The sequence below is a fragment of the Anabrus simplex genome, chromosome 7 (assembly GCF_040414725.1).
Source record: "Anabrus simplex isolate iqAnaSimp1 chromosome 7, ASM4041472v1, whole genome shotgun sequence".
Lineage (NCBI taxonomy): Eukaryota > Metazoa > Arthropoda > Insecta > Orthoptera > Tettigoniidae > Anabrus > Anabrus simplex.
The window spans coordinates 187,750,294-187,765,129 of NC_090271.1; the positions used below are offsets into that span (position 1 = coordinate 187,750,294).

Here is a 14,836-nt window from a genome sequence, read left to right on the forward strand (position 1 = left end):
ATCATTTTGATAGAACACCAAAGACAGTATTATAACAGAGTTTCAAATTGGTTGGCCAATGAGGACTGCTTAATAAATAAATTAACATTTAAATAATTAATATTTATCAAAGGAAACTACTACAAAAATTGTACAGAATTACAAAATATAAGGCAGGCAACAAATACCTTGCTAAAGGGTGCCATGGCACCTGCGATCACCATGTTGCCAACCCCTGACCTACGAAGTCAACATAGAGGGATACAAACCCAGCCTGACTGACCAGTGGGAAGCCCGCCAGAGGGAAACAGCAGATTAACACATTTACGCACTAACTCCATGTTTAGCCTAGTACCAAAACTGAATGTATCATGCAATAACAGTTACTTAGCTGGAAAGGCACGTGCCCCTCTGCCCTTTAGAGCCTGCCGCTACTGTTCTCTGGCCTCACCTGAAATTTCTGGAATACAGAAAAATTCAGTCTTATTTTTCATACACTCAAATTCTACTTACCTAGATTATTCATCAATTATTGTCAACACAATCTGTGATTCCTAAGTGACAGTGGACAATTATTTTCAATGACATCTTTATGGATTATATCCAAAGGTTCCCTTGTATTTCCCTCACAGGATTTAAGATGTCCCCTCTTGCATAATTTTTCCTGAATACATACAGAACAATTCTCAAAGCAATTGGCCTTTACGAGCTCTAACACAGGAATCTTAAACAGAGCTTGTTGTTGCACATAATCAAGCCTACCATCCCACAATTTAACATCACTTGCACATTTGAATGCTGCATCTTCATCTGCTTCCTCACTCTCTTTGGTAAAAATTTGATAATCACCACCTGTAATAACAGATACGCCTTCCTTCCTAACCTGATACACAAAATTGTCACTTCTCACAGCTGTATAATTGTGTGTCTTCCTTTATGCTCCATTACCAGAGCTATACCATCAGTAAATGAAACTTTAAATCTTTTAGCAGTCACCTTACCTAACCTAACCCCATGGTACTACACCCCTGAAGGGCCTTGGCCTACCAAGTGACTACTGCTTAGCCTGAAGGTCTGCAGATTACGTGGTGTTGTGTGGTCAGCATAACGAATCCTCTCGGTCGATACTCTTGGCTTTCAAGGCCAGGGCCACTCTTTCACTGTCAGATAGCTCCTCAATTCTAATCACGTAGACTGAGTGGACCTCGAACCAGCCCTCAGATCCAGGTAAAAATCCCTGGCCTGGCCAGGAATCGAACCTGGGACCTCCAGGTAAGAGGCAGGGATGCAGGGATGCTACCCTGGACAAGTTATAATCACAAAGATGACTTTAGATATTAAATTCTTTTATTGTCCCACATTGGCAAACACACACCACAAAGAGGAAGAATTAAAAAAAACTGACTAACAACAGGAATGCAATCTATGAAATAAAAAAAGGAACAATGAAAACATGATACCAACTTTGATACCGTACAAAAAAAGCATAACATAACCTAAAAACTTGTAAACAAAGCAAAATATACAAAAACAACCAACAGTTTTCTTTTTTCAGGTTTTTCCTACATTTATTTTATCTTAAATTAGTTTTCAACAGACTGAAGAACCTCACAGTTATAGAGTTGAAATTTTGATTAAATAAACACTCTTCCTTCTGCTCTCCTGATTGTAATAGGTATGGTAGGTACAGAAAAAAAAGTACAGATCTTAACTTCACTCTGTATATCTCGGTATCAACTTGACGTTTCAATAACTTAAGAAGTAATTGATGTATGACAATGAAACCAACATCATTTACTTCCACTTTGATAAAAAAAGTACAGGGCTTCCACTTTCAATAAAAATAAACTTCTTGTTGCTTCCTTATATTGGTGAAGGGTTTGTCACCCTCTAATTTCATGAGCTCCTCTCCTCACATTCTTAATTGGAAAGTAGTAGCTTATTTAATGTTCATTACCTATTGTTTTAGAAATATTTACTGGTACCTCAGTAAAGTTAGATAAAAACTTTCTTTAGCTTATCTGAGCTCTTTCTGGGGTCACTAGAACCACACCAGAATAAAATCTCATCTTTCTTTTGCTCCCTCTACCCACTGTGACATTTTTGTTTTTTGTTTATCTTTGTGTGTATATCTCAACTCTTGCCTACATATTAATATTTGTTTTTAAATGTGCTGTACATTCCTACTTATTCAGGGTTAAACTCTTAAGCGGTGGGTGCCAGTGTCATTCTTCAGAAGTTACCCATCTTGACCTAAGGTGATATTTAAATGCAAGCGCATGCACATACACATACACATCTAAATGTAATTTAACCTCTTTTGAACAAAGTTATACTGTACAGAAAGTAGGCCAGTTATCTGACATTCCACATGAATAATTCATTGTTATAGTTTTGATGACTGTGTTAATGAGCATTCCCCACAACACTGCACTAATACCCACTCACATTTTACTCACATTTGGTATCCCTTTTACGTAATATGTATCTGAAGTAAGCATTGTATACCGGGTAATTCATGGCTCTTAGAATTACTTCCAATGCTATTGAAGAGCATCCATTGTTATTCAGAAAGTATAGTACTGTATATAATTCTGTTGCAGGTTCTGGACGAGTGGTCATTCGATGTATTTGCACTGAGTGAAGCTGCTGTAAATCAACCAGTCAAATTCTTGGGCTACGATCTGCTCAATCGATATGGCATGATTCACAAGTTCAAGGTAACATTTGTTGTTAAATTACTGTATTGTGGTGTTCATGTCACCTGCTCTAAGCAGTTCTATCCTCTTAAAATTTGATTTATGTCAGGATAGTTAAGTTCATTTAACTCTGCAAGGAAAAAAAAGGCTGGGTATTTTTAGACATGTATTTTTAGTGTTTCTTGCCATATACAGCCTAAAATATTGTGATAGAAAGTTCATCTCTCCATGTTTTCACTGAACATCCCTCAGAAAGTGTACTTTTGGTCATAAGGTTCACATCCAAGATACCAAATGTTAACTGGTAAAGTAACGTGAATGATATAAAGCATGATCAATAAATGGAAAATAAGGTAATCTGGGAAGGTCAACTGAATCATAAATTAATGGGAAGAATATTTTAGATCTGGTTCTAATCAAACCAGATGACCTCTATAGATAAATCGAAGTAAGTAATGGTATAAGTGATCATGAAGCTATCCTTTGTCATAGTTAAAATTAATGTGATAGAAAGGAAGGTTGTAAATCTAGGACTGTTAAGCATTAACATATGGTTGATAACAGAGGAATGAGATAGTTTCTAAAAATAGTTATGAATGGTGGAAAATATGGTAAATAAAAAATGTAAATGGCCCATGAGATGGGTTTAAAGCAGTGGTTGAGGAACATGAAAACATGTACCTATGTATCTTTAAAGGAGGTAAGGAATAGTAATGACCCAATATGCTTTAACCCTCGAAGTGGCAGTGATATTTTACCGGTTTTGCAGACTCTTAGTATAAATTGTGTTAAAAATCGTTGACATGTTACACATACATAAACAGCACACCCTTTTATCCTCGAAAGTGCAAGATGATGATGATGATGATACTAAAGCTGTTATTAATAATCCAAAAAGTGTAAGACCAAAAATATACTGAATTTGTTTATATTATTTATTTTTGCAAACGTTTTGCTATGTATAATATATTTATATTTAGGTAAATTTATAAAAATGACATATACAAAAGGATCACCAGTTCATAGTAAATAGTTGCGTACCGGTATATAGTTTATAACACTGTTCTTAGCTGGAAAAATTATACAACAATGTATACAACAATTGTATGCTACCACTTGAACATTTCACTCAGAGTCACTTGGGTGGGTTTTTCTTTTTACTCCACGATTGTCAGGCCTCCAGAAGTTTTTGCTATTGGCTTTACGTCACACCGACACAGATAGGTCTTATGGTGACAATGGGACAGGTAAGGGCTATGACTGGAAAGGAAGCGGCCGTGGCCTTAATTAAGGTACAGCCCCAGCATTTGCCTGGTGTGAAAATGGGAAACCACGGAAAACCATCTTCAGGGCTGCTGACAGTGGGGTTCGAACCAACTATCTCCCGAATACTGGATACTGGCCGCAATTAAGCGACTGCAGCTATCGCGCTCGGTACCCCCCAGAACTGCACTAGTTTATGATAACACCCCTGGTGAATAACACCATTACATTTTGGACACTAGAATGTGGACTTCTTCTTCTTCTTCTTTTCTTGCAAGCGCACAACACATAGGCGATTGTTATTATGCGTCAATTTTTCGAGAGCATTACCTGTTGGCCTCACAACTGGAATTGGGAACAGTTCATTTAGCAATTCCTGACCATGAAGTCTCGTCTTGCTAAAGACTTATCAGTGATTCTTATGTACAGGATGTATGTATCAAATAATGTCATATTCAGAAGATTTGAGAAAATTTGCTTTCAGTACTTTCTGGTCGGTCTGGAACAAGTGGCATGGTAAATGCACTTATCTTTATTATCTACACCTCCCATGAAGATATTGTACTTATGAATCAGTAGTGGTTTCAACCCTTCATTTCCCCTTCGAAACCTTACAACATTGTCCTCAGCATGACATCCAGTTGTGAGACAATAAACTGGTCTCCGTGTTTTCTTCTCTTTATAAGCAACCAGTAGAACGTCACTTTGCCTAAAGTAAACAAACGGTTTGCCTAGGTTCATGTTTTTCACCTAAAACAATCTGAGACATCCCTTTGATGATTTATTCACTGTTCCTGTGAGGAAATGATTCAGTATTGTTGACATGAGTGCATATCAACACTTCAGATTGATATCAGAAGGCAAAATATAGCTGGCTCAGCTGAGACATACGTCTGGCCAGCCGCTGAGTATGTAGCAGCTAGCACAAGGCAGCGGGATTTTGATGCTACTTTGGCAAAGATTTACACTAGATTAGTGCAACATATAAACTATTTCATTATTATGACCGAACATTTCTGCTTCGATTGATTCGTAATTAGCACATTTCGATAAATAATAATTCGTTTACCGAAATAAAATAAAGAGCATGTCAAAACGCCTGATATCAGGCGTTGCCACTGGGCAAACGCACAAAACGCCTGATATCAGGCGTTTGCCACTTGGAGGATTAAGAGAGAAGTAACAAGATTAAGAAGGAGGTGCAGATTAGAATGAGACAGATTTAGGAATGGTTATGAAAGTAAAGAGAGAGAGAGAAATCATACTAGGAAATTATAGGAATGGGGAGTCAGCTAAGAATAATATTATGGCAAGTATTGGTAGTAATATGAATCTTGGTGAAAAATAGAAGGATATGTATAGGTATTTTAAGGCAGAAACAGGTTCCAGAAATTAAACTCAAGGATTCATTAGTGGACAAGGGGAGTGTAACTGCAAGTATTTAGTCAGCAGCATGTAAACATAGACAGAAGACTAATGTCCAAGTAAAGAAGAAGTGAAGTACTAAAATTTACCTATGTTAACCCTTAATTAGTCGCTCACGGATATTTCCTCCAGGCCGATTACATTTTGCACGGTACTGAACTTCCCAATTGAACTGTGGGTCTCCCCATCCCTATACCTTTCTCCTTGCTCATTTGGACTCGTCCTGGCAGCATTTCGGCGCGATCGTGCATCCTGTGTGCGAGTGCGGGATCATTGTTTTGACGAGTGACATCACCTAGACATTTCCTCCATGTGTGATTAAGTAAATTACCTTATATTTTAGTGCATATTTTTTTTTATTTTGAAATCAATGACCTTGTTGTTTTGTTCTACTAAACTTACTTTAGAAAAATATTGTTTCATATTTCATATGATGTGATCATCATAGGTAGGAGAGTCTCACGAATTTAATATCATAAGATAATTCGACATAGTTAAGGTCTACAGTATTCTGCTTTTAGATCAAAGAAACTGTGTAAACATAACCTATAAGTACTTAAAAGGGTTTCTTTTAATTATACCGAAGAATACTGCAAACAAACATGCCAAAAGAACATCTCAAAAGTAAAAAATGACATGCATTTTTAACCCTGGAGATTATTACCTCCGTGCGCGACTAGTAATGTAATAATTTTCGCGCGACTAGACAAGAATTAATAAGATATGTAAATACAAAACGACACAAAAGTTGAAAGATTTTTTTAAAGCATAAATTGTTAAGACTTCTGGACTCGGGTTATAGCATCATATCTGAAGTACCGGTACCTATTTGATTATTGTTTGCATGAATGAAATAGTAACCCCAGTGTACAAAGAAGACGGTGATAAGCATAAAGCAGATCATTACAGGCCAGCCAGATTGACATGTGTTGCATGTAAACTGTGGGAAGCATTCTTTCCAAGTATATTAAGACACATTTGTGAAATTCCAAGTTAATTTGATAGAAGGTAGTTTAAGTTTAGGAAAGTTTATAGCAGAGGCGCTCAACTTGCAGGATTTCAGCAAAGACATAGCAGATATTTTAGATTCAGGAGGCCAAGTGGACTGTACTGCGATTGACCTTTCCAAGGTATTTGATAGAGTAGATCATGAGAGACTACTAATAAGGACTATTGTACTACACAGAAATGTGATTGAATGGATGGCTGAATTTCTAGAAACAGAACTCATAGAATTAGAGTAGATGAAGTATTTATTATCTTGTCATAATTAAGGGGGATGTTCTGTAAGATAGTGTTATTGTAGCTTTATATTTTCTTATGGTGTATATACAGCGTATATGATAAGAGTAAAGAATTGGAATAACAGATAAGACATTTTGCGGAGGATGTAATGTATAAAGTTATGGTATTGTGAACGACTGCAATAGATGACTAGCTGATGAGCAAGGTGAAAAGTGAGGTAGTAAGTTTCAACACTGAGCTAGTGGCCGCATGGCTCGGGGCACGTGGGGTTGAATCCCTGAAAATGGTTTTCCATGGTTTCCCATTTTCACATCAAGCAAATACTGGGGCTGTGCCTCAATTAAGGCCACGGACATTTCCTTCTCGCTCCTAGTCCTTTCCTATCCCATCTGTGTTGATGCGATGTAAAGTAAATTACATAAAAATTAAAATTAAAAAAGGCTCAATAATTTCCTGATACTACTGGTTCATCATAGTATTCCAGCAATTCGATCCCTACTCTGAGGCACTGATTGGAATGAGTAGTGCGCACACTTACAGGAATAATGGCAGAGGAGTGTTCACGGCTATCTGCAGCCTGGTCATTCAAACTCTGGAATTTTGGACTGTTAGACTGGCACTATAGTACTGTTAGTTAAAAGTGAGAAAATTTGTGGTTTTTCATTTGTTTGAGTATTTCATATAATAGCGTTGCTTTTAATTGCAACATTCCTACTAATGTCATTGTAATAACCTATGTTGATTTCAGTTGGAAAAACCACTAAGACAGTTTTTCTGAGGATGTAAAATGGCAGGTGGAAAATGAGTGCCTGCCATTATAATGAAAACTCTCCAACCCAGTCTTCACATGAGAAAAAACTTATAGTGACTTCCCTGTTGCGTTTCTGAGATAACATTAAGAACTATACCGTTTTTATACAATCTTATTCTCAACATGTACATTACCTAACCTAGAATTCTGTATACAATGTAGAATTTTGTAGAGAACCATGGGTACATCAGCTATATATAAATACGAAATGATGTTTGTGTGTGTGTGTATTTGTCTTTCATGGACACCAAAACTGCTGGACTAATTTTGCTGAAAATTTCACAGTTTGTTCTTATTACTATTGAGGTTGTTTAGGATGTGGTTTTTTATGAGTAATTTTATGTAATTAATTTAATTGCAAAGCCCCACCAAGATTGAATCGACTTGATGGACAAATTGCCACTATGTGACAGCAACTCATGCTGTATCATGATAGACTGGTAAGAATGATGTACCTTTCTTGGTATGAGGTTCACGACCGTGCCTGCCATTTGGAAATAGCAACCCAACATGCTGTGATCGAGATGTACTGGGTGTCCAAAATCAAAGTTATTGGTATTCAGCACGGTACAGCACGGTCTGTAATGACAGCAGGAGTCTGAAATTTGGTAGATATGCCAACTAAGAACGTTTTTCCACCAGGATAAAATATGGTGCTGTAAGTAATGGTAAGGGTAACAGAAAATTGGCAGGAAAGATCAAACACATGATAACAGAATTTATGGTTATAAACATTGTTCAATATGGCCTCCAAACTCAGCAAAATGTTGGATCCATAACACGACATGGTCGACAGTGCCCGCAGCATATCGGATGAAATCAGAGCAACATGTCATTGTATGCTAGTCTTTAGATCATGCAGAGACTGGACATGTCCTTAATAGACACGATCTTTCAAATATCCCCAAAACCAGAAATCACATGGATTTAGATCGGGAGACCTCGAAGGCCATGCATCTGGAAAATGCCTACAGATAATGCTGTCGTTGCTGAAGGTTTCATGAAGCAATTCTTTCATCTGGTGAGCGATATGTAGTGTTTCTCCATCTTGCATGAAAATAACGGTGTGGTCACAGTTGTGTTCCTGCAAAGCTGGAATCGCATGTTGCACAAGGAGGTCCCTACGACGTACAGATGTCACTGTAAACATGTAATAGGCCCACGAGGGGTCATCTCCTCAAAGAAAAACTCACTGAGAATGAAGGAGCTTGTAAAACCACACCAAAGAGCAGGGGCGTATTCTCCTTGAATGCAAGGCATTCATTGCATGCGTTATGATAACACAAAGAACTGTCTGATGTACGATTTTAGGTTGTTTCAAGTCGAATATTAATGATTTCATCTCTCAGAAGTTCAAAAGGTCCGCGCAACTGTACTGGTTCTGTTGCTTGACTACGTGTGGTGCTGGTGTAGTCTCGCCGTCTACACCACTCTAGGAAGAAAGAGACAGCGAATGGAGGAGTTCCGGTTGTAAGGCATTCAATCTTAAAATTGCATTCAGTGGCAGACGTAGTTCTGAAACCCTCCGAACGATGTCGCTGCAATTGAAACTTGGTCAGAATTTGTCACCCCATACCCGTGCTACGCTCTTCCATCTGTTAGCAACTTGGAGAAAGTCGGCATCTTTACAGCGAACGGGACCCACAGATTACCCCCCCCCCCCCCCCAGCGAGAACCCAACGTGACGAAACTGACCAATGCCACTGGGGTGACTCACCTCCAGTGCTTGAGTTGTGGCTAACTAGTGAGGTAATTCATTGTTTTTTCGGTGTTTTATTATATTTTGTGCACATGTGGTATTAACGGATATAATTGTAAATCAGTTTGAAAAGCCATTTACTGGCCGTTCGTTTGATGAAAAGATTCAAATAGTTAAAGCCGGGAGACCTCTACCTTCCCTCGTAAATTTCTTCTTCTTCTTAATCTGCTTACCCTCCCGGGTTGGCTTTTCCCTCTACCTCCTCAAGGGCAGTGTACTGGAGCTTCAGACTCTGGGTCGGGGGATACAACTGGGGAGGATGACCAGTACCTCGCCAAGGCGGCCTCACCTGCTATGCTGAACAGGGGCCTTGCGGGGGATGGGAAGATTGGAAGTGATAGACAAGGAAGAGGGAAGGAAGCGGCCGTGGCCTGAAGTTAGGTACCATCCCGGCATTTGCCTGGAGGAGAAGTGGGAAACCACGGAAAACCACTTCGAGGATGGCTGAGGTGGGAATCGAACCCACCTCTACTCAGTTAACCTCCCGAGGCTGAGTGGACCACGTTCCAGCCCTCGTACCACTTTTCAAATTTCGTGGCAGAGCCGGGAATCGAACCCGGGCCTCCGGGGGTGGCAGCTAATCACACTAACCACTACACCACAGAGGCGGACCCTCGTAAATTTAAAAACAGAAAACAAGAATTGTGTACGCACGTTCAATCCAGAAACTTACAGTAAAACTATTTGGCTCGAGTTCACCTACATGTAATTAGGGTGAGTAGAATTGAAATTTACTTAATACATCGTGTTAACTGCATGGTTACTAGTTGCATGCCTCAATGGAGATTCCAGGATACGCCACTGCCAAAGAGTCACGTAAGCTGAATGCAATAGTTGTTCCTGCACAACGTTTGGAGAAGTTGAACCCCATATGCGACAGTTCTGTGCATTCACTGAACCCTCCAGAGAAAAATGTGCCTCATCAGTCCACGGAATATTTCCTGGCTACATGTTGTCCACTTCCACTTGCACCAGAAACCGAAGGGCAAAGTCACCACATTATGCAGCATCTTGGAGTTTCAATTTGTGAGCAGTACGCAGTTTGTAGGGATACCAGTGTAAAACGCACGGCAAAATCTTGTGAAGTGTTGACCGGGGTAGCGACAATTCGAGTGACACAGCTTGAGCACTGGTTACAGAATAGAGGGAATGTACTGCACAGTCTACTACAGCTACAGCAATGTCATCAACAACATCCATCAGGATGTCTTCTTCCTGGTGGGACACCTAATTCACCTGTTTTCTCAATTTTCTTAATCATTTTCTTCAGCCCATTACTTGTCATGGGACCTCTTTGCTGCTGTTTTTGTTGGTGATATTCCCGCAATGCGGCATTGCTATTGCTGTCAATCTGAAAAAAACTTCACTAGTAGTTCATGGTCTCTCTTCCCTACAGGTATTAACTTTCGCATGGGAAAGTTCAACTTTCCTACGTTACAACGAAGATTCACTTCACAAAAAGAATAAACATGCGTCACCAAGCAACAACCAAAGAACTCACACAACGCAATACGGGAAGAATATTTTGGGACGTATGCATAAAGTCTAGCAAATGCTTTGTAAGCATATGCTGGAATAAGTATGAATAAAATAATCTAGCATTTGCTTTACTTACTGATATTTACTTGCGAGCAAATGCTGAAGTATAGAGGAATAAAACTTGGCATGTGCTAGTACTATGCAACCTTTTGCTTAAGATTTTCCAAGCTAGTCTTAGCATGAAGTTTGTTCTGTGATGACTTAGGGTTGCCGTCTGGTTGATTTAATGGTGCTAATTGTGAATATCCGATGCAGGAAACTCTATAATCCCAGACAGCATAGTGAACATGTATATAAACATTTGTATAGATTTAACGAAGAAAGTTAATTTAGAGCTCTTTTTTGAGATAAATTGACAACACGCATGGTGGTGCGTTAACATTGAAGGAACGAATGCAGATATTTCTTCATTTTGTTGGTGATCTGGGTTTCCGGGTTGGGATAGTAGAAGATACAGGAGTGGATCAAATCACTGTTAGTAGAACCATTGATTTCGTCAGTGAGAAAATGTTCCAAAAAAAGCACATCACTGGATAAAATTTCCATCACAGCCACAAGAAATCAATATAGCTAGAGACGAATGGCAGCAATGCTTTAACTTTCCTTATGTGATCAGTGCTCTTGACAGTACATTTGTACCAATTTTAAAGCCACGACTACACGGCGATGAATACATAAAAAATGTTGCTTCTATCAATGAACAAGCAACCTGCAATTCAAGTGAACATTTTACAAGTGTTGATGCTAGCTGGCCTCATTCTGTTCACGACAGTCATGTATTTAAGAACTCACGTGTGTATGAAGGATTGCGAGAGCACGCGGGGGCTGCAATACTGTTGGGTGATTCAGATTACAGACTTGTACCTTGGCTGCTAACTCCTTATCAAAACCCTCAAAATCCACAAGAAGAAAATTACTCAAAACACCGTAATTATTGAAAGAAGTTTTGGTCAGGTGAAGAGACATTTCCCTCTACTAGCAAACAAAGTCAGAATCTCTTTACAGAAAATTTAACGCATTATCATCTGATGCTTTGTGCTGTATAATGTCTCCAAGCATTTAAGAGATGAGGACAATTTTGATATACTGAAGAAAACGAAGATAATGGTGCTGGTGATGGGGATGAACAAGAATGTGGTTATGATGACATGAGAAGACGTGGTGCTCAGAGAAGAAATGAAATTGCTAATATTTTGTTTCCATAAGTTGCTGTAAATTAACCATAAAAGTGAAGCACTGTGATCTGAAAATGACAACAAAATTTAACAACTGTTTGGCTCATATTTTTCATTTAACTTATTGTACCAGTAAAAGAGCCCGACTCTCAGATTATATTTTAAAGTAAGCAAGAATATAGTTCTCAGGGCTAAAACTGGGCGACTAGTAGCTAGGGCTCGGTACAGGAGGTAGGGTCCTATCTACAAGAAAACTTTGACTCTGACTGAACATGAGTTTATTCATATAAGACATGAAATTGCACATCACCTCCAGGTAGATATAAGCTGTCTTCCACATAGTCCTATAATATGGCTCGGATTCTCCAGTTCACCAAGCCGAGCAGGTTGGAACACGTTCCAGAAGATTCCAGGGACTCCGTACAGAAGCGGCTGGACTGTCCGGGTTGGTAGAAGGTAGAGATGCCTCGAACTTTCGAGGCCCAGGTTGAACCCCGATGATCCTGGTGATGTTGCAGATAATCATTTGCTACCTCAGTCCAATGTGACTGGGAAGGTTGATGTCTCCAAGGTCACTCGCAGTACTGATAAATCTGAGTTCAGAAAAACCTTGGGTGATTAACCTATTAGCAAAGTCACTGGTTATTATTCGTCAAGACTTTCAAAATTTAACACTCGTAAAATGATATGTTTCTGTATACGAGGATTATAAATAATTTCAGAGTTCACCACTAGCAAAAGTCTTCGTCTCTGAATAAATACTGGCAAAAAAACACAAGTCCCTTCTCATGAAACTATGACCAAATATACAGTTCATCACTGGCGAAGGTACAAGTCTTGGAATGAACACGGACGAAAAACATAAGTCCATCCACATGAAAATCTGAATAGATTTAAAGTTCATCACTGGCGAAATTTATAAAGTTCTGAATCAACACTGGCGAATGTACAAGTCTTTGAGTGAACGTGTACGAAAAACACAAGTCCATCCACATGAATAAATTTATAGTCTATCACTGGCAAGGTATCCAAGTCTTTGAATAAACACAGGTGAAATCCTAAATTCATGTTTTAAAGACGTTGAATGAAGTTAGAGTTCATCACCGGCAAAGTTTATAAGTCTTTGAACCAGTACCGGCAAAATCACAAATTTATGCTTACGGGAACTTTGAGCACATTCAGAGATCATCACTAGCAAAGTTTATAAATCACTGTTTATTAGAGGAATGAGTCTCTTAACACTCGCAAATATTGCAGGTTCAATTTATGAAGGATTCGTGCTTTAATACACGTAAATAATACAAGTCCATTTCATGAATAATTGGAAAAATTCCAGTCTTGAACACCCGTAAATATTGTAAGTTCAATTATGAAGACTTAGAAAATGTTATTTAACACTCGAAATATTGCAAGTCCACTTGAGAATACTTGGAAGAATTCGTTCTCCCACACTCGAAAAAAATACAAGTTCATTTTATGAATACTTAGAAAATTACAGAGTTCCTTGTCGGGACTGTCACTACACGACGACAGTAGCAGCGAGAGTGTCCACGCTGACTACTCAGCTGTAACTGAGTGAACAGGCTACAGTGGGCCCTCCTTTTATTCGATCCGGGACGTCTACGTCACAATACGGCTTGACTGAATATCTCCTGAATCCCTCGATGGATTTACTTGAAACTCGAGCGTTGCGACGTTCAGGTGATCCAAAACAAGATGACATATCGCGCAAGCCGCTAGCGTAATTATTACGGGAGTTACAAAATTTTCCCCGTCGAACATTCGGGAAGATGTGAGGTGGCATCTAGAATATACGAGTCCAGGCTGGGAACACGTGGTGTGACGGGCGGGCGGTCTAGCTAGCCCCTGTGGCTACGTCACAGCTCACGGCTGTCCTTCACTCGCTTGCTTGCCCCGCTGACGGTAAACAAACCAGGCGTGCTCAGAACATTACGCGTGATAATTAAATGTCATTTATACTCAAAAAATACTCATGTACAGGTCGTAACCGGTACATTATACTCTTACATCGTTATAAATGTATTTATGATTCATTTCACCTCGTACGCTACTGTATCATTTTGCCTCAGATGAATACAAATACAAACTCTTATCTCTCTGATTTTATGTTCCACACATTATTCAAACTGTATGTAGGTTTGTTCACTTAAGTTTAAGCTTGAAGCTAATTTCCATTTTTCTACTTCTTGCTGTTGCATGCGAGCTAACTTAAGCTGTTCCAATAACACCAGTCTCTGAAGTTCCGTGATCGAAAGTCTTTCCATCTCCTCAGTCTCTGCAGCTAACTCTATTTTCTTGTTTTTTCTTGGTGGTGGTGTCATACTCTGTAGTGGTATGCTGTCATCATTGATATCAGATGTGTGTTCCTTACTTCCTCCTACTCCTCCTGAAATGTTGATGAAATAGAATTACTAACCGTGATCTACAGATTAATAAAATGAACTCAACATGAATGATTCATTAAAAAAATACATTAGGCCTAATGATTCTTTTTTCTAATTACTACACAGCTTGAGGAGTGATACGATACTTCTTCAATTTGTCTATTAAAGTTTAATAGCGGGTGAGATGGCCGTGCGGTTAGAGCCGCGCAGCTGTGAGCTTGCATCTGGGAGATAGTGGGTTCGAACCCTACTGTCGGTAGACCTGAAGATGATTTTCTGTGGTTTCCCATTTTCACACCAGGCAAATGCCGGGGCTGTACCTTAATTAAGGCCATGGTCGCTTCCTTCCCACTCCTAGGCCTTTCCTATACCATAGTCGCCATAAGACCTATCTGTGTCAATACAACGTAATGCAAATTGTTAAAAAAAAAGTTTAATAAACATATCTGGTACATAAATGAATGTTGGATTTTGTTCTCCTTCCATTAAATTCAGAAGTTCCTCCTCTCCATCCTATTTCCTGTAGTGTTACGGTC

At 39.1% G+C, this 14,836-nt stretch overlaps 1 protein-coding gene across 1 annotated transcript in view; it reads left to right on the forward strand.

Annotated features, from left to right (window-relative positions):
* LOC136877773 (dual specificity calcium/calmodulin-dependent 3',5'-cyclic nucleotide phosphodiesterase 1A) overlaps nucleotides 1-14,836 on the forward strand; it is a 373,065-nt gene that overhangs the window by 304,258 nt on the left and 53,971 nt on the right. Inside the window, exon 8 of the mRNA XM_068228741.1 lies at nucleotides 2,583-2,699. Coding sequence (XP_068084842.1) covers nucleotides 2,583-2,699 — 117 coding nt within the window. The remainder of the gene's footprint in view (nucleotides 1-2,582; nucleotides 2,700-14,836) is intronic.